Source organism: Phoxinus phoxinus (assembly GCF_949152265.1).
Source record: "Phoxinus phoxinus genome assembly, chromosome: 4".
Lineage (NCBI taxonomy): Eukaryota > Metazoa > Chordata > Actinopteri > Cypriniformes > Leuciscidae > Phoxinus > Phoxinus phoxinus.
In genome coordinates this window covers 37,634,892-37,656,634 of record NC_136879.1, presented here as the reverse complement: position 1 = coordinate 37,656,634, position 21,743 = coordinate 37,634,892, and the positions used below count along the sequence as shown (strand labels likewise).

The window sequence follows — 21,743 nt, the reverse complement described above, 5'->3', positions numbered from 1 at the left end:
GAGCCCAGGCTGAGGGATGCGAGCCAAATGGAGAGACCGATCTCCACAACAGCGGATCTTTTACCCAGAACATGTTCATTTACAAGGATGCAGCGCTTATACAGTCAACAGACATTCAATAAAGCCTGATGACGTGCAAATCCAGTGGATTATTTCTTTAATTTGCCGTGGGGTGGGTAGCATCCATAATCTTCACATACATTAGTGGAGATCTTAAAGACTTGCTTCATATACTCACACTGAGGCCCGCATGACCTTTGTCCAGATTGGTTCTAGTCATTATTCTCTAGTGTAAATCTCACTAGATCCTTCCTTTTTATCACATCCTGCTCTCGACCGCATGTGCAGTGAGCTCCAATTACCAACAGGCCAAGATTAAACACACCAGACCCAGCGGTGCGTTAGCAGAGCCTGTAATAACTGTACCAGTGGCTCTCACTGAGATCAAGAAGATGACATCATCATCATCATCATCATCATCATCATCATCATCATCATCATCATCGTCATCACCACCACCAGCACCAGCACTGGATTAAAGAACTTTAGAGATGCATTAACTAACATTGAGTTCAGTGAAATTGTCAGAAAACATCTCTTCTGACAGAGATTGAACAAAAATTGAAAAAAACATTTGTAATATTACACTTTTCAATTAATTAATTTAATAAAAAAAATATATATATATAATTGCCTTCCACACCGGTCATGGTTCAGAAAAACAGGTAATACCACCCACAAATTCGAGAGGTTGCTCACTGCAAAGACGATGGGTGGAGCTAGAAGATCCAACCACACCCTAACCTACCCACAACCCTATACCTAAACACAACTCCACCCATAACCCTATCACTAAACACAACTCCATCCATAACCCTATCACTAAACACAACTCCACCCATAACCCTATCACTAAACACAACTCCACCCATAACCCTATCACTAAACACAACTCCACCCATAACCCTATCACTAAACACAACTCCACCCATAACCCTATCACTAAACACAACTCCACCCATAACCCTATCATCACTAAACACAACTCCACCCATAACCCTATCACTTAACACAACTCCACCCACAACCCTATCACTAAACACAACTCCACCCATAACCCTATCACTTAACACAACTCCACCCACAACCCTATCACTAAACACAACTCCACCCATAACCCTATCACTAAACACAACTCCACCCATAACCCTATCAATTAACACAACTCCACCCATAACCCTATCACTAAACACAACTCCACCCATAACCCTATCACTAAACACAACTCCACCCACAACCCTATCACTAAACAACTCCACCCATAACCCTATCACCAAACACAACTCCACCCATAACCCTAACACCAAACACAACTTCACACCCATAACCCTATCACTAAACACAACTCCACACCCATAACCCTATCACTAAACACAACTCCACCCACAACCCTATCACTAAACACAACTCCACCCATAACCCTATCACCAAACACAACTCCACCCACAACCCTATCACTAAACACAACTCCACCCATAACCCTATCACTAAACACAACTCCACCCATAGTCCTATCACTAAACACAACTCCACCCACAACCCTATCACTAAACACAACTCCACCCATAACCCTATCACCAAACACAACTCCACCCACAACCCTATCACTAAACACAACTCCACCCACAACCCTATCACTAAACACAACTCCACCCATAACCCTATCACCAAACACAACTCCACCCACAACCCTATCACTAAACACAACTCCACACCCATAACCCTATCACTAAACACAACTCCACCCATAACCCTATCACTAAACACAACTCCACCCACAACCCTATCACTAAACACAACTCCACCCATAACCCTATCACTAAACACAACTCCACCCATAACCCTATCACTAAACACAACTCCACCCATAACCCTATCACTAAACACAACTCCACCCATAACCCTATCACCAAACACAACTCCACCCATAACCCTATCACCAAACACAACTCCACCCATAACCCTATCACCAAACACAACTCCACCCATAACCCTATCACCAAACACAACTCCACCCATAACCCTATCACCAAACACAACTCCACCCATAACCCTATCACCAAACACAACTCCACCCATAACCCTATCACCAAACACAACTCCACCCATAACCCTATCACCAAACACAACTCCATCCATAACCCTATCACCAAACACAACTCCACCCATAACCCTATCACCAAACACAACTCCACCCATAACCCTATCACCAAACACAACTCCACCCATAACCCTATCACCAAACACAACTCCATCCATAACCCTATCACCAAACACAACTCCACCCATAACCCTATCACTAAACACAACTCCACCCATAACCCTATCACCAAACACAACTCCACCCATAACCCTATCACCAAACACAACTCCACCCATAACCCTATCACTAAACACAACTCCACACCCATAACCCTATCACTAAACACAACTCCACCCACAACCCTATCACTAAACACAACTCCACCCATAACCCTATCACCAAACACAACTCCACCCACAACCCTATCACTAAACACAACTCCACCCATAACCCTATCACTAAACACAACTCCACCCATAGTCCTATCACTAAACACAACTCCACCCACAACCCTATCACTAAACACAACTCCACCCATAACCCTATCACCAAACACAACTCCACCCACAACCCTATCACTAAACACAACTCCACCCACAACCCTATCACTAAACACAACTCCACCCATAACCCTATCACCAAACACAACTCCACCCACAACCCTATCACTAAACACAACTCCACACCCATAACCCTATCACTAAACACAACTCCACCCATAACCCTATCACTAAACACAACTCCACCCACAACCCTATCACTAAACACAACTCCACCCATAACCCTATCACTAAACACAACTCCACCCATAACCCTATCACTAAACACAACTCCACCCATAACCCTATCACCAAACACAACTCCACCCATAACCCTATCACCAAACACAACTCCACCCATAACCCTATCACCAAACACAACTCCACCCATAACCCTATCACCAAACACAACTCCACCCATAACCCTATCACCAAACACAACTCCATCCATAACCCTATCACCAAACACAACTCCACCCATAACCCTATCACCAAACACAACTCCACCCATAACCCTATCACCAAACACAACTCCACCCATAACCCTATCACCAAACACAACTCCATCCATAACCCTATCACCAAACACAACTCCACCCATAACCCTATCACTAAACACAACTCCACCCATAACCCTATCATCACTAAACACAACTCCACCCATAACCCTATCACTAAACACAACTCCACCCATAACCCTATCACTAAACACAACTCCACCCATAACCCTACCATCACTAAACACAACTCCACCCACAACCCTATCACCAAACACAACTCCACCCATAACCCTATCACCAAACACAACTCCACCCATAACCCTATCACCAAACACAACTCCACCCATAACCCTATCACCAAACACAACTCCACCCATAACCCTATCACCAAACACAACTCCATCCATAACCCTATCACCAAACACAACTCCACCCATAACCCTATCACCAAACACAACTCCACCCATAACCCTATCACCAAACACAACTCCATCCATAACCCTATCACCAAACACAACTCCATCCATAACCCTATCACCAAACACAACTCCACCCATAACCCTATCACCAAACACAACTCCACACCCATAGGTCCACAGAGGTGGACATAATTTGGCTCTTGCCAAAGTCACTCTATTGGTGTTCATGTTATATCAGCCCATTCGGTCACAATACCATTCTGTGCCTCTAGTGGAGCAGAAATGACACGCTTCACTTTTAGATGAAGATATCCCCAACTTTAATGAGTTCATCCACACAGCCAGCATCAGTAATTCAGCTGGAGCCATTACACACTCGACTCGTCCAACACACATTCATCCTCCAGCCTGCAATGCCAATGCTGACTCAACAATACCTCCTCCAAACCAGGAAGACAAGAACACTTGGAAGATGTCATTGAGAGAGAGAGAGAGAGAGAGAGAGAGAGTGTCTGTACATAAATCACTGCAGCTGTTTAGAAGTGCCTCAAAACACTTTCCAGAAAACTGAAAAACCCTCTATCCGAGTTCAGGAGTGTCTGGCACAGTTTAAAAGATTATATATGATAACTCTGTCATCATTTACTCATCCAAATGTCATTCAAATGTACATGATGACTGAATTTTCTTTTTGGCTGAACCTTTTCATTTTGTTCCGAGTGTTACATCAGGAGCATTTACCTCTTTGAACAGGCTGATGAATCTGGACCCGAAGCGCCAGGGTTTGTGCCGGTGACACTGCAGTGAGCTCACGGTGATCTGAGACGCTCGCTGGGACGCGGCCGCGACCATATACACCGCGTCGTACATCAGCGCCGCTTCAGTCTGAGGCACACACACAGAGACATGCTTCATCACTACACTAGATCCATCTGTTCAAATAATCACTCACTTCTTTCTAAATTCAATTCTGGGTTCAAAAGACACTTGCTGAACATGAGATCAGCAAGAGAACGGGACAAGAGATCCCCTGATGTGATTGTAAAGCGCTTTGGGTGTACAGTACTACATATGAAAGCGCTATATAAACCCCTCATTCTTCATTCATTCGAGAAAACTTGAGTTGATGGACACTTATTGAACTGAGCTGAGTCAACACTGAACTGACTCAATGACACTATTATCTTCTATAGAGCTGCTTTACAGTTCATTTCATAATAACTGATGAACTTTGCGACACTGTTACTAAACTAAACTCAGCTGTGGTTTTTCTTCTGTAGAGCTGAATGAAGAATTGAAGAATTTTGCTTTTCGTGTCTGTTAATGCGAAACTGCTTTGAAACATCAGTATATAAACAAATAAATGTGAGGATTTGGTCAATGCACAATAATGTATCATTTGATCAAGTATTACGGTAAAACAATTTTGTGGAGATGTCTTTTTTGGACTATGGTAAAAACATGCTATTCACCTTGGAGTGCCGTGATATCATGATATATATGATATATATATATATATATATATATATATATAATATTATATACAGTGATTAGCATACGTGAACACACCCATGCTAAAGTTGACTAAAAAGAGGAATACAATTTTTTTGATCATCATCATAAAATCATCTATTTTCGTCAGATTTTTATTAGAGATTGCCGATCTCTAGGTATGGTGAAGGGTGTGTGATGAGATGTGCGGCTATTTTAACTCCAGAGGCCAAGGGAACTTTATCAGGATGCATAGTATCACGGATCCATCAAATAACTGGCCTTTAAAAATTTAAATCTGCCTGCCTCTATGGGAATTTAACACAGGGGTGTCCTGACTTATCCACCCTGTGTTTTAAGGAAGAACATTTATTTATTCACGATACATTATTCATTCACAAAGAAAATTGGTGTCCTTAAAGGTTGGAGTTTTCCTCATTTTTTAAATTAAGGCATTAAGATCCATTTTCAAAAGATGATTTTTTATTCTTCTTTTTATTCAACTTTAGCATGGGTGTGTTCACTTATTCTAAGCACTGTATATAATATAATATATGTATAATATATATATTATATCACAGCACTCCAAGGTGAATAGCATGTTTTTACCATAGTCCAAAAAAGATATCTCCACAAAATGGTTTGAAATGAATTGAAATGGAATGAGCTAAAAAAAAAAAAAAAAAAAAAAAATTCCCTTGATTATGTTAAGGAAACATTACATTTTATCATTCTAATGTTAAACATTTACATTTAACATAAAAAAATGAACATGGACGTCGAACTAAAACGCTTCCGGAAAAAAACGCTCCTTGAACGATGTATAAATAATGTTGGTAGCACCTTATTTAACAGTCCTGTTCCGCATGTACATATGTACTTATTATAGTAATTATAATAACTGTAATAACTAGGCACTAACCCTAAACCTACCCCTAAACTTAACCTTAACCCATCTTATATTACCAGTACTTTCTTGGTTTAGTACACTGTATGTTAACGTTTTGAGAACATTGTTGAAGAACAGGCAACGTTCCCTGTTTGCTGGGATAGTATACAGTATGTCAAAATACCATAGTGGTTTTGTTGTTGTACTAGAACAGAGTAAAACTTGATTATCTGTAATATTCTGAGATATATGTAGAGGATGGACAGACTGTCATCATGCCGTCCAGCAGGCCGGTCTCAGGTTTGGGTGGCGCCTGCAGTCGCTCCATGGACCACTTCTCCACCACTGACGCCACCTGAGGGTTGCCGATGTTGAGCAGACGGAAACCCGTCATGTTCACCCCGCTGTATCTGTACGGCTCCAGGTCCAGCGCAAACAGATCCTGTGGCATACATATCAACGCATGAACACACTCCTTACAGATGGAATGAAACGCTTTAGAAAGAATATTTGTTTTCTAGCTATTGAGTCAAGCAGGGTCAGGATATGGAAGCTTGTTTACGCCACAGAATAAAACATTTTAGAAGATAATTGCGACTTTTTATCTAACAATTGCGAATTTACATATATAAAGTCAGAATTGCGTGAAATAAAGTCAGAATTGCGTGAAATAAAGTCGCAATAGCGTGTTATAAAGTAATTGCGAGAGAAAAAACTCACAATTCTTACTTTTTTCTTGCAATTGTGACTTTATATCACGCAATTCTAACTATATAGCCTAACACATAATTGTGAGTTTATATCTCGCAATTCCAAATGTCAAAATTGTGAGATGTAAACTCGCAATTGCAAGTTATAAAGTCCAATTCTAAGGAAAAAAAGACTGATTTTTTTTTTTACCTCAGAATAGTTTAAATCTCACAATTCTGACTTTACAAAACGCAATTGCGACTTTATATCATGCAATTCTGACTTTACAACACGCAATACGTATTATAAAGTCACAATTGTGAGATATAAACATGCAATTCTGAGAAAAAAAATCAAAATTTCAAGTATATTTCTCGCAACTTCGAGTTTATATCACACAATTCTGACTTTATAACCTGCAATTGTGACTTTATATCACGAAATTTTGAGAAGAAAAGTCAGAATTGTGAGATAAAAAGTCACAATAACCTTTTTTATTTTTCATTCTGTGGCAGAAACTAGCTTCCATACAGGGGTGATGTATTTTTGTAGGCCAAACCCCAGAAATGAGCATTTTAGCACGTTCCATCGTCCTGAAGTCAATGAGTTTTTGCTTAAATGCCTGAAATAAGGTCTGGTTAACAGAAGCTCAAGATATTTTCATGTTTTATTCTACAACATTAAATACAGCAGTGAGTCATGCGGTCATGGTTTAGTTTGTTGGTGACACTTTACAATAAGGTTCATTTGTTAACATTAGTCAATACACTGTGAGCTAACATGAACAAACAATGAAGAGCTGTATTTTTATTAACCAACATCAACAAAGATTGATAAATACTGTAACAAATGCATTGCTCATTGATGGTTCATGTTAGTTAAAACATTAACTAATGTTAACAAATGAAAGTGTTACCAGCTTGTAAATAGCCTAACTTTTGCTCTTTACTTCTGATGACTATATTTAGGCTTCAAAATACATAAAAGTTGTGTTCACTTGTGAATATCATCATGATGAACCAAATGTGTAACAATCAAATTTGTTCATCGCAGAGCTTTTTTTTTTTTTTTTTGCAATAATCCAAATGCCAATCAAAAAATCCTATTGGGTTTTTATCAAGGGAACCAGGGTGATGCGAACTGACAGGTTGGCCTACAAAAACACATCCTCACTGCAGCATCTAGTGGCTGAAAACATTGCAGAACACTAAATGCAAACCAGCAGAAATCCCTGTCGAAATAATGACACAACCAAAGAAAAACCAAAGTCCTTTTAGGCAAGTCGTGCCACTCGGCCGCCATCTTGGCAACGCCTCCGGGCAGCTATTTCGGACTAATGAGACCAGGCTCCTATCTAAATGAATGGGCAGAGAGTCAGAACTGCACTTTCACTGGTCACCGGGACATAAAAACTGCATGTATAGAAACGGCAGTAAAATATGATAAAAATCGCTGAAAAAGTTGATGACTTTGCCCCAAAATAAGGTTTAAAACGCCTTTTTCCTCACAGGTTATACTTTTACTACACATGCGCAAGGGTTCACGACACCAACAGGCAAAACCTCAACTGTGCGCATGCGTCAGTGGAACCAGACGATAGGCTTAAATGTTTCCCGGCTTGACTGTTAAAAGCAGATGATTGGCCCTCCAGCGGGAGGGGCGGGACATGTGCATACAACCGCCATCTTTGCCGTTACGGGTTTTCCTTATACAGTTGTATTGAGGATTGAGGAAGTGGCACAACTCTTATATAAATTGTCTCTGGAAAAACTCAAAGAAATCGTGTAAGAAACTCACCAGAGTGGTAAAGAAGAAATGGTAGTATTCTGTCATCATGCCCATCGACAACAGCTAGAGCAGAAAGAGAGAGAACCAGCATTAGATATCTAAAGACACACATGTACAGTATTTGCTCTGACCCCACAAGACCTGAACTCAAAGCACTGGAATAAAGCATGACTGTGTCTTTCTGTAACGACAGCCACACACTGGAGCAATATCAAACGCATCACATCTGATGGGGATTTAGTTCGGGGATTTATATTTGTATTGCTGTAACAGTAAATGAGATTTGATGACGTCCATGTATGACATCAGAGAATAATGTCAGAATATCACACGATATCAAATTCAAAGCAGGCAATGCTTTATTCTATTACTTTACAAATCTATTTACTACTAATCTTTCAAACAAGGCTTTGTCTTGACAGACTTTAGTTCTCCAGTTTCCAGTCTTTTCTTAATCAGTATTTTTGTCTTGTTTTCTTAAATCAGGATACATTTAGTTGAGAAGCAAACACACTAAAGATATTAAGGGCCCTATCTTGCATCCAGCGCAATTGACGTTGTACACCGACGCATAATCATTCCTATTTTGCACCCGCGCACAGCGGACTTTTCCCTCCACAGACGCACGTCGGTAAATTAGGGAATGAACTTGCGCTCGCGGGGGCGGTTCAGCGCAAAGAGGAGCGTGTTCCGGCGCAAAACTTCCATGGAGCTATTTTCCAGTTTTAGAAAGCAATTCCGCCACTGACCTGGAAAAACCCAGTCTAAAGTCAGTGGCGTGTTGTGCGTTAGTCATATGCTATTTTAAGGGCGCGTGCTTGGCCATAATGTAGCGTGGTAACGCGCATACACTTTGATTCTCTAATAATTATAAACAGATGCAGCAGTTTTCATTTTTGCAAATCATACATTATTACAAGGAAAAATATTAGCACACGAGGGAAATCATTGTTGTGTCCATGAAGATGTGGAAAAAAATCTATCTAGATAAAAAAAAAAAATCTAGATTAGGCTACACATTTACCCAAATTATACGCCTGTTTAACCGAAGCTAATTTGGGTGGCTTTCTCCCATCATCCCCAATGTCACTTCTCTGTGTTTTACGGCCCTGACGAGAACGTCGCTCTCCTCGGCTGTGAACCGCTCCTGGCGTGCGCTGGCAAATCCACCGTTATAATAGCAATACGCGTTGGAACAAGCGCGCCGGCTCTTAAAGGGAATGTGAGAGGACGCTCTGATTGGTTTATTTCACGTTACGCCCAAACCACACCTACTGTATGAATAATGAAGCTACTTCAGACCAACACATTTTAGATTTGCGCCGGGGCGCAAGAGGCCGGGAAAATAGCAACAGCGCCCAAGACCCGAACACAAAGTTACTTGCGCTTTGACACTTGCGTTTCAGATCGTTAAAATAGGGCCAATAGTCTTATTTTCTGATTTATTTATTTATTTTTTTTATTTTTTTGCTTAAAACATTTTCCAAAGGGGTCAGAAAACAAAACTTAATTCACAGGAGAAAAATCCTTTTTTAATTTTTTTTTTGCAGTGCATGAATGCATTCAAACATTCAAATTGGAATTCACTTTTTTAAAGAATTTATAAGGCCATCCCAACCCAGCTGTGAATGTGTCTCAGTCCCGGTGTGTTCCTGTACCTGTTTGAGGACGTCTGCTCCGGTCTGGTACGAGCAGTCAAAGATGACACAAAACTCTTTCCCCTTCTTCATCTCTTTAAGAAGCGGCCGGGCGTCTTTACTCCCTATCGGTAACTGTCGGATTTTGATCTTGATACTGTACCGCGACGGAGCCTTGATCAGCTCCTGAAGACGAATTAGCCCTAAAAATATTGCATAGACAAAATCAGCAAAGATGATAGAAACACACTAATATTCAAAAGTTGTTTTTTTAAAGACATTTCTACTTTAATTCAGCGAATACATTAAATTGAGCAAAAGTGACAGTGGCCTTAATTAAAATACTCATTACATAAAAAAATAAAAAGTTATGTCCTTTTTCCAAACAGGGATGTTGCTGTTTTTGATTTTTAATATTTTTTAGCCCTGTAAAATTACACAGTTAATCACATTCTAATCCTATTAATAATGAAGAAATGTTATTTCAGCAAACAAATGATCCCAGATATGATCACAAAGTCAATATTATTAACCACAACAGTTTACACAAAAATGTCACATTCAGAGCAGAAATGTGAATTAATTACATTTTTAATGAAACACCGAGATCCTCACAACCATCTGACACTCATGGACTGGTTTATAAATATTAAAAACAAATTACACACACTGATATGCTGATGATAGATGCATCTAATTCCTGCACATTTGAAAAAGTTCATTAAAGTATTTTTTTTTTTCAGTTAAGAGTACATATTCAGGATCATTTTAAATATATGTGGCCTGTAAATGCATTTAGAAATCATTATTTTTAAATACAGTAAAAAAAAAAATTAAAAAAAATCACCAGTGAGATCGCTTCAAAAACTCACTTGCTTCTCTAAATAAAACTGAGAGCAAATGGAGATTTCTTATTAGGTGCTGCTACTTTTTAGATGTTTTTCCGAGAAAAAGACAAGCTAAATTGTTACACCTTTCATGTTCGGGTCAGTTTTGACCTAGTCTTGTGTAGCCGTTCTTTCAGACTGACGGCAGAAGGTTTGGACTCTCATTGGCCACGGTCCGCTCAGAGGCTGTCTGAATGACATTTAAAGCAACCAATCACAGCTCGTTTTGTTCCGCGTCATGTTTATGGGCATAAAAATATAAAGTCGATGTCCCTACAATTACAGACCGGCGTGCATCTAATAAATGATTAATTCAAGATGTTGTGCAAGTTAACTTGAACAAACTGGGGGAAAAAATCCAGTGTTTAGTTGATCCTGATCAGGGTTGCAAAATTAAGGGAATTTTCAAAGTTGGACTGGGAATATATGGGAATTAATGGGAATATATGAGAATTAACATAAATTTTTTATATTGCATGTTAGCCTATAAGAGGGAACTTAAATGTAGTTGAAAAAAAAAACATCTTGCTGTATAATCTTGGTTAATACAACCAGATTTAATGCAAATTGAGTTGATTTTCTACCCTGCATATTCCTCCATCACATGCTCACAGTGAACTACTAACTGCAGAACTATTGAGGCCACGGCCCTGAATCTGCTTTCATTTTACATGTTGAATGGTAGGTTTTTTTGGGTATGTTCTACTCAAAAATATCATTTTTTAAATTTGCATTAGTTTGCATGCAAGTCTGCGTATAATATGACCAACAAACAAAATGTTTATATTTATGTTTGTATATGATACAGCTTGTATAAATTAGCAAAAATTTCCAATTAATTTCCGAAAATTCTCATGAAGTTTCCAAAATTCCCCAGATTATTTTCCGCCCCTTTGTAACCCTAATCCTTATTTCATTGTCACAGTTGTAAACACGACTGCTTTCTTCTTCCATGACGGCTTTGTTTCCAGGCGTATCGTTAAAGAACACGACACACACACGTCTCACGAAAATCCTGTAGAATTCAACCAATCAGATGACCACTTTTGAAACTGAAGTGTTTAAATTTTGTGTGCCATATCCCATCAGACGCTCAGCCAACGGTCCTTGACGTCTGAGACTGAGACTAGCTTTGCCCTGGAAGAGAACTGAAATTATGCTGATTGATTGTTTGAGCAAATTGAGATTTTTGATTCTCCTAAGGAAAAGACAAACTAGAAATGTAAACAACCCCAATAACCTCATAAGCGTTTCAGAAGAGATCTCAACACAGTCTTAAACTGCGCTAAGATTTGCCAAGATACCAAAATCTGCCATCAAAAGTAAGATATCTCAAAATGACCTCAAACATTTCTCATCACATTTCTCTATATTATAATAATAAAGGTTTCAAAAGGTTTTTTTTGGTATTGATACTATAGAAGAACCATTTTTTGTTTTCTTTTCCACTACAAAGTACTTTGTGCAATGAAAAGTTTCCATTTATCTTAAAGATTATTCATGAATCCAATAAAGAACTTGTATTTTTAAGAGAGCACACTGAATTTATAGTTTCATTTGTGTCTATATTTTGTTTCACACATTTATATATGTCTTTTTTTTAGGAGATATACATACAGGCCAAAGTTGATACTTGAGTTATATCTGAGAACATGATCGTCCTGAGAAATGAAAGAGAAACACCTGAGCAATAAAAGGTGTTTCTGAGGAGTCTGCGCACCTGTTGCGTCCTCGTACACCACCGTCACGGCTTTCCACTTGTAGAACTGCACGATGTCCAGCACGGCGCGGCTGATGGAGGCGTAGTCTGGGTACAGGTTGATGTAGAAGCTGTCTTTGTTGTCCACAGACGGGTGTTTCCAGCGGGTCTGGATGTGAGGAACCTCCAGCGCGTTACAGATGGACTGGACCGCACTCACTGAAGAGCTGTGGGACGGGCCGAACACCGCGGCCACGCCGAGAGCCAGCTGATCACAGGCTGACAGCGAGACCAACAGGACATCAGTGACTTTATCAACACACGGATCACATATTCACTCTAATTCAACTTAAAATGTTAACCTTAAATGTTTAAGTAGAATCAAACTGGCTGTACAAGTAATTTCAACTCATTTGTTTAAATCTAGCCTACACTCTTGAAATTAAAGGTTCCAAAGGGATTCCCAAAACATTATTTTCTTAGGCCGTGTGTCCACCAAAGCGTTTTTAGCCAGTTGGAAACGCTAGGCGCTCGGCTGAAAACGCCTAGCTATGGACGCTTGAGCGTTTTGGCAGCGTAACATTTTTTTCAGTTGAGACACTTTGCTTGTTATGATATGGAATATCCGCGAAAGTGTTACTAGGATCTCATTTGACACATATTTCGTTTCTGTGTTGTTTCTATATTAAAGGTGGGGTATGTGATTTGCAAAATGGCCGGCAGATTTTGAAAATACACAACTCAAATGGTCCTACCTTCTTTCCTTTGACTCCACCCATTCAAAGAACATGGACATGGATGGGGGGAGGGGGGATGGTACGACCGTTTGATTGACGCACTTACTGTCCAATGATTCTGGGTGGTCTTGGAAATGATTGGCTGGAGTTTTTCGAGTCCTGCCTGTTCCCCAGATGATTAAATTGCTTATTCAGTGCTTCTAACTCAGTGGCTGTAAGTGGGTTAGGAATAGGATTTTAAGTGATTTTGAAAAAATGGCCAAAAAAGAGAATTACATACCCCACCTTTAAAATGTCGATACAATGTTATGTATTTTCTCTGGCTCTTGTTTTAAATAATTTTGTTGGCGTTTTAAAAACGCGGCGCTCCCATTGAAAACAATTGAAAAAATACGCCAGCCGCGTGAAAAAAAAGCTTTGGTGGACACACGGCCTTAGTGTGAAGAACATTTAATAATCTTTTTCCACTAAAAATAACCTTTTGTGCTTTGAAAAGATGCCATGGATTTGAAAGGTTCTTTATGGAATTATCGATGGCAATGAAGGACCTTTACTTTTAAGAGTGTTGAATCTTGTATACAACTTTTTTTAAATTAAGTTGAAATTGGTTCATTTATTTTGATGAGGTAAAGTACTGGAAAAAACATTATGCAATAACTTATCGATCATATAATTTTTATAGTGCATATTCAAATGCAATTATATAAAATAAACTACTAATTGGTACACTGAAAAAAAAAATTTGGTGTAGAAACAATTTTCACTCCGAAATTTCTAGTAAATTTCACGGCAAGTAACACCGGTGTTATTTTAATTTTAGTTTTATTCAAGTTTTATTACTGTTTTGAATTAGCTTTTGCTTTTAGTTTTCATGTTAATTTTAGTTTAACTTTTAGTCATTTCGTTATGTGCTTTTGTCTGTTTTCCGTACTACTTTTTATTTATTAAATATTGTTATTTAGGTTTAATTATTTTTATTTAAGTTTTAGTTTTTATTTATTTCCAGTAAATTATTTAATAACTTTCCAAAGCAACCTTTTTCTAATTCAAATATTTATATTACAATATAAACTAATATTTCATTTTATTTAAGCTTTATTTTAATTCAACAGATGTGTTTTTAATAGCTTTATGTTTTTCATATGCAATAGTTTTATGATTTATATGTTTTCAACAAATTAAATTAAATGTGAAATTTTGAAATGTGAAAAACTGAAGTAGTATTTTCTTTTTAAAACAGACAACAAAAAAAAGATTTTTTTTTTCAATGTATATAATCATATTAGGATTTGCTTGAGCTCTCTTTGCTACCATTCCTGTAGCTCAAATGGTAAAGCATGGTGCTTGCAACACCAAAGTCATGGGTTGGATTCCCAGGGAATGCATGAACTGATCCGTGTTGCTTTGAATAAAAGTGTCGGACAAACGTGTAAATGTAAGAATCCCACCTCGTCTGGAGGCCTCGAAGCTGTCGAACAGGTTGATTCTCTGGATGTCGTAGGTGAGGGTGGTGTTGGGCATTAAAGTCCTGTTTCTGTTAATGTTGGTTACAGCGAATTTGAAGGCAAGTTCCTCCACGCTAATCGGTTCATTCTCAAGTGTCTCGAAAATCCCCCCTGCACAGACAGAAAAAGGAAGAATTGTTTGGTCAAAAAAGACATTAGTAACCTCAAATCTCCTTTAGAGATCTCAACAATCATGCTTCAAAAATTGAAACACAGAAACCAATAAGGTAACGTATACGTGTATGGTGAATGTTACAATTCTGCAATTGAAACATTTATTCCCCAAACACACAAGCCATACTGATCATCTCACAGTCTCTGTTGTCTTCTCAAGCTGCGGCAGCACAAAACACTTTATGAATATTCGGCCATGACGTCTCTAATCCTTAAATGACCTTACATCTACATGACGACTACAGACAGAATACGACAAAACAAATACAAAATCTGCTTTAGTGCACAGCATACACGCATATCTGTACAGGAGCACACGTTATTATTATTAGTCAAACCTCAGAGAAAACACATATACAGTAGTGTGATGATAAATGCACAACATACAAGCATTGTTGACTATATGCAAAAAAAAAAAGTTATTTTTGGCATCTATGGATGCATCTACCTTAAAGAACCTTTAACATTTACCGAACTTTTTTCCATTGGACAAAATGTTCTTTAGATTGGAAAAATTGGAAAACATTTTTTCACTGAAAGGTTCTTTGGGGAATCAAAAATGGTTCTCATGTGAGGGGGAAAAAACAAACAAACTTTTGGATCCTTTATTTTACGTGTCAGAAAGCCAATTGAGCAGCATTTCAAATGAAGGTTTAACATTTCCATTCTTCAAACAAATTAAAGGACAAACAATTACAATCCTGTTAATGACGTACATCTGATATAACCTGACAAACCTCCAGTGAAGGTCATGACTTGTATGTATGTGACAATAATTTGACCTAATGTTATATTTATACAGTATATATATATAAATATATATATATATATATGAAGACTTCAGATGCAAAAGCCTCTAAGTGCAATCTGAAATTTTCTTCTAGAATGATCATTTTTATCAAGCTTGTATGTTTATGTTCAGTTATTTCACTTTAATGGCAATGAAAATGACCTATTAATTGTCATTAAAGTGAAATGACTGAACTTAAATATACGAGCTTGATAAAAATGATCATTTTAGGAGAGAATTTCAGATGCCACCTAGTAGGGCTGTGTATATATAAATACACACACATGCATGTATATATTTAAGAAAAATGTGTTATTTATATATAATATAAATCATATAAAAATATATATGCAGTATATAAATGCAAATATTTCTCAAATATATACATGCATGTGTGTGTATTTATATATACAAAATAATTATACACAATACACACACATATATTATGTAAACAAACTTTTATTTTGGATTCGATTAATCGCGATTAATCGTTTACAGCCCTACCACTTAGAGGCTTTTGCATCAAAAGTTTTCATATATACACACACACATATATATATATAAACATTCGGTGCCCTAGTGACATAAAACATGACCAGAGGGTGGAAACACCTGTTAACTATGGGACAAAATGGGCTTCTAGTCATTTTATTGAGTTACGATGAGTAAAAAGAACTAAAAGTTTAGTTAACCTTTCTTGTTCCCCACGAACCACATCAATTCAGCACATTGTTTTTTCAGTCGCCTGTTTGAAAGATGACAACTCTGGAGCAATCATCCCTCAGACGCCAGCGATCGGCTCGAAAAACAACTTCAGCTGGGTTTTTAGGAGAGCGTGATTGATGTTATAAGAGAAGAGAGGTAAAGACCGAGAGGGCAAGGCCTCCCCTCTGGGCTCTGATTGTGAAAGACCTTTTCCTTCCACCGAGAGACCCTTGTGTGGGAGAAACACGCTCACATCCAGCCCGATAAACACCGGGGTTAATTACGGTGAGCAAACCACACCACGCAGGAGCTGCTCTCTTCCGTGGGGAATATTTCATTCTCACAGGAGGGATAAAAATACAGACTTTCTCATCGGTAAGCTCAAGGTAATGACATTTCACTGTGGCTGTTCGAGCAGAACCACTTACAGGCGCGTGTGAAAAGGGCATGGAAATCAAATATGTACTAAAGCTTCAGATGTTCAAATTATTCCAGTGGAACTGCTCAAATTCATTTCAATTGTATTTACAGCTTCATCGTGCCACTGTTCAGCTGCCATGTTTGATTTAATGATGCTTTATCTTATGATATGCTGCATGAACTAATTACATTATTTATTTAGCAAAGAATGCATTGTGTAAAAAAACAGACAGCTAAATATCTTTATATCAACATGTTCTATCTATCTATCTATCTATCTATCTATCTATCTATCTATCTATCTGGTGTTCCAAATAATGCTCCTAATAATCCTTATGATGTTCTTTTTCATTTAGGAAGATCAAGAGGTTTTTGGACAGAAGAACCATAGAGTGCATGACAGATATTTAGCTCATGTTGGATCACAAAACCAGTCACGAGTCACACGGGTATATTTGTGGCAATAGCCAACAATATATTGTACGGGTCAAAATGATCGATTTTTCTTTTATGCCAAAAATCATTAGGATATTAACCCATTTACTCCTAAAACGCCTGCTAAAAACGCCTATAAAAACCTATGTTATTCTAGGATAAATGTCCTTATCTCCTGAGGGTTTTCTGAAAAAATACTACGAATTGTCAACGTCTACCAAAACCTGAATATCTAAGCCTCTGTAGCACTTAGAAACATGAAATAAAATACATTTTGAAGGTAAGAATCACAGGTTTGATTAAAACATGCTCCCTTAGCACTAACATAACAACACATTTTTCAAAAAATTCTCAAAATCATATGGGGAAGAAAAAAATATATATTAATATATAAATCAATTATATAAAATATAACAAATAACATTTTAAACATGCCAACACACTGAACAAGGCATCTTGTTATCAGAGAGAGGTGGGGAAAGTCCTGAGGAGGAACTGGGAAGAGTATCAGTCTCTGAGCTCCATGGCTCAAATCTCTCCTCTTTGGCTTTATCAGCATTATCCTCGCACAGATAGACGCGCACGCACACACACACGCACGCACGCACACATACATACACGCACACACACGCGCACACACGCACACGCACACAGAGAGAGAGAGACAGACAAGAGTCAGATCAAATCATTTGTGACGAACGACGTGGTACATTTGGTACATGAAGCACTCGCGGTGCAGAGGAAGGTGCAAAACTTCTCACTAAACTCCTCACTATCTTCCAAACTCCTCACTATCTTCCAAGTCAATGTCACTGCCCTCGCTGTCAAAATCCTCTTCTGTCGTTGCCATTTTCGCACTCGCGTCTTCAAAAATCCAAAACAAATGCGCGTGTATGTCTGATTGATTGACGTGATTTTCAGCGAACCACAGTACATTTGGGTGGTCACGTGGTCTTTGAAAACTCAACAAGACCCACCTCGTGTGTATTTGAACCTATGACAGTGCATTATATGCTGCACGTGTCATTAAAAGTATGACGAATACAAAATGCTGCGCTACGCAGCAGCCGGCAGGAGGTTCAGAGTTGCGCAACGCAGTAACCGGCGGTAGATATAATGTTTCGGCGCGCAGCATCCGGCACAAAATGGTAAAGATCATGTTCCATATTTTGTACATTTCCTACCATAAATATATAAAAATAAGAATTTTTGTGAGTGAATGCGGCACAATCGCGAACATAAATGGAAAACTTAATTCGATTTTCTCAAAGTTTTGATTTTTTTGCACCCTCAGATTCCAGATTTTCACATTTTCAAGTTGTATCTCTGAAAAATATTGTCCTATCCTAACATCAATGGAAAGGTTATTTACTCAGCTAATTTTTTCACTCAATTAAAAAAAAAGTGCCCTTGTTACTGGTTTTGTGGTCCAGGGTCATATATGTACACTTAAGATATTTGGTATAGGGTTAGAAAAGCATAAACACCTCTTTGAGCCCTTAATCAAAGGAAAATACATGACAGCAATCACACACTCTCTTATTCATTCTTCAACCAGATTATGGTAGAATATTAATGTAGAGCAGCTCTGCAACTACAACATTCATTATTTATTTCATTAAACGGTGGTTAGTTCACCCAAAAATTCTGTCCTGATTTACTCACACTCATGTCGTTCCAAACATGCAAGACTTTCGTTCATTTCCTGGGAATAAAGATATTTTTGATGAAATCTGAGCTTTCTGTTCCTCCATTGACAGCTACGCATCCACTTCGACACTTCAAAAAGTTCATAAAGAGAAAAAAATATCATAAATCATGAATTGAGCGGTTTTGTCCAAATTTTCCGAAGAGACACAATCGCTTTATATGATGAACAGATTTAATTTAGGCTTTTATTGACATTTAAACATTTAAATATCAGCGAACAAACACGCGAATGAACCATTTGTTCATCTTAGGAAGACTTTTATATGTTCATCATTCAGTATAAAGCGATCGAAACTCTTCAGTTTTACGATCTCTTTATGAACTTTTAAAAGCATCAAAGTGTCAGTTGTGTAGCTGTCGATGGACGGACAGAAATCTCTCAGATTTAATCAAAAATATATTTATTTGTGTTCAGAAGATGAACAAAAGTCTTACAGATTTGGAACAGCATGGCGGTGAGTAATTAATGACAGAATTTTCCTTTTTGGATGAACTAACCCTTTAAATAGGAGCAGTTTCTCTCTCAGGAAGCGAGGAAGTCAACCACGACGGGTCCTGATCTGCTTGTTGCCGGGTTACTGGTTAAGGCACCTGGTTTTCACAGAGCTGTGTGTAAAGCCAATATCTTCAGAAACTAATGCACCGTCAAGGTTCACAGGGCAGGAATGCCTCACACGGGCCAACAAACACAATGGGTTTTGCTGAGCTTGGAAATACTGTAGGCTACATGATAGGCCTATTTGAAAATAGCAATAATACTTTACAGTACAAACTAGTCTGAAACCATGAGATCCTCTTAAAGCTGACGCTCTTTTATCTTTCAAATAAAAAAGGCAAAATCCAACTCAATGCACATTTACTATCACAACAGCTCTTGCATCAGGAGTTAAGAAAGAAATCCAACCGTTACAGGCTTGTTTATTCTGCGGAAGCGCTCTACAAATTCAAAGTCACCTTGTGCACACGCTAATCCACGTCTGTAAACACACAGCACGCACCATTTTGAGATGAACTACCTCATGAACAGCAAATCCGCAAAGTACCTTAAAGCGACCAGTTTCCACAAGACGCTGCATGTAAACCTGCATGATTTGCTGTACCAGCGTGGAGCCGCTGTCGACATGAGCTTCATGAGCTCGGAATAATCAGGGAAAACCCACTGATCCCAACGAACACCTGACAAACAACCTGGAGTCATCCAGATGTAAAATAAGTCTCTGATGTCCCCAGAGTGTGTGTGTGAAGTTTTAGCTCAAAATACCCCACAGATATTTTTTTATATCATGTTAAAATCGTCACTTTTTGAGGGTGAGCAAAAACACACCGTTTTTATGTGTGTCCCTTTAAATGCAAATGAGCTGCTGTTCCCAGCACAGAGGGCGGAGCTTCAAGAGCTCGTGTCCTTTTACCTCACACACACATGCACTGAAAATTGTTCAAAGTCAGAAAGATGGAGAGACTCAAGAAGAAGTGACCACATGTAGAAGCAACAGGACATTTCTGAATGGTTAATTGATGAAGCTTATGTGTAGTTATCTTCTAGTCATTGATTAGCATATTCTGTCATGATAATCTATAAATCGTGTCCCGGGGGCGGGGTTAATGTAAATTTTAGGGTTGGTGATGTCACTAACCCGGGAGGAATGTTGTGTAGTCCCTATCAGCCGTTTGTTGTAGTCCTTAAAAAGCGATTTCTTTAAAAGCAAATATCTCCCTTTGCTTTGAACTTTGAGCGTTGTAACTTTGCAGATGTTGTTTTTGCTCAAACAGCAACATTACACACTAACTAAAGTTAGAAAAGTGAAATCATATTCAACCACCCCTTTAAACTCTCCTGTTCATTGTTTATATCTGGTAATACTTAACAATGGTTGCATTATACGTTTCCCAGCAGATAACCTGTAAAGAAACCTGAAACCATACTTGAGTAAAAGTACAGACACCTTACAGCGAAAATGACACCATTACAAGTTTCAAGTATTTTAATCGTACTTAATGTAGGCTTAAAGGAGAACTCCGGTCAATTTTAACATTGAGCTAATTTTTTAGTAAATTTGGAGTGCTGTCAATACAGAGAACAACGACAAAAATCAGTGTTGCCTACACCGTGTTATCCTCTTTTTAAAATTTGCACCCTATTGACTTCAATGGGGCAAGTTTTAAACTTAACCAGTTCTTAGTCTTAACATCCTTGATGTGTCATTACAAGTGCCCAGCCATGTTGAGTGATTCCTTCAGAGTGAACACGAGTGAATCTGACTGCAGTAGATGTGAAAGATATGAATAAAAATGATGTTATATCAGCCAGCGCAAATACCTGTATTTACATCCTGTTTTCGGTCGAAGTCCAAAGTAGTCGATTGTCGAGTGCACGCGCGTGATCATAGGTAACTAAACCTATGCGCGTGAACACGACAATCGACTACTTTGGACTTCTACCGAAAACAGGAACTAAATCAAGCGCAGACGTTGACAAAGCGCAGATGTGTGATTGCGGAAGAAAAACTGTTGTGTTTACATGAGTGACAATGAGCATTTATTTTTGGGAGTTTTGTTTGGGACACTTAGTGGAGACTTGTTGCAAG

The 21,743-nt window shown here is 38.4% G+C and overlaps 1 protein-coding gene across 5 annotated transcripts in view; it reads right to left on the bottom strand.

Annotated features, from left to right (window-relative positions):
• The window catches only part of grik1b (glutamate receptor, ionotropic, kainate 1b), a 46,630-nt gene that overhangs the window by 14,173 nt on the left and 10,714 nt on the right, over positions 1-21,743 (bottom strand). For all 5 annotated transcript variants that reach the window (XM_079609920.1, XM_079609918.1, XM_079609921.1 and 2 more), the window contains 6 exons: positions 14,868-15,035; positions 12,704-12,961; positions 10,118-10,299; positions 8,469-8,522; positions 6,250-6,423; positions 4,343-4,486 (listed from right to left, as the gene is read on the bottom strand). In XM_079609920.1, coding sequence (XP_079466046.1) covers positions 4,343-4,486; positions 6,250-6,423; positions 8,469-8,522; positions 10,118-10,299; positions 12,704-12,961; positions 14,868-15,035 — 980 coding nt within the window. The remainder of the gene's footprint in view (positions 1-4,342; positions 4,487-6,249; positions 6,424-8,468; positions 8,523-10,117; positions 10,300-12,703; positions 12,962-14,867; positions 15,036-21,743) is intronic.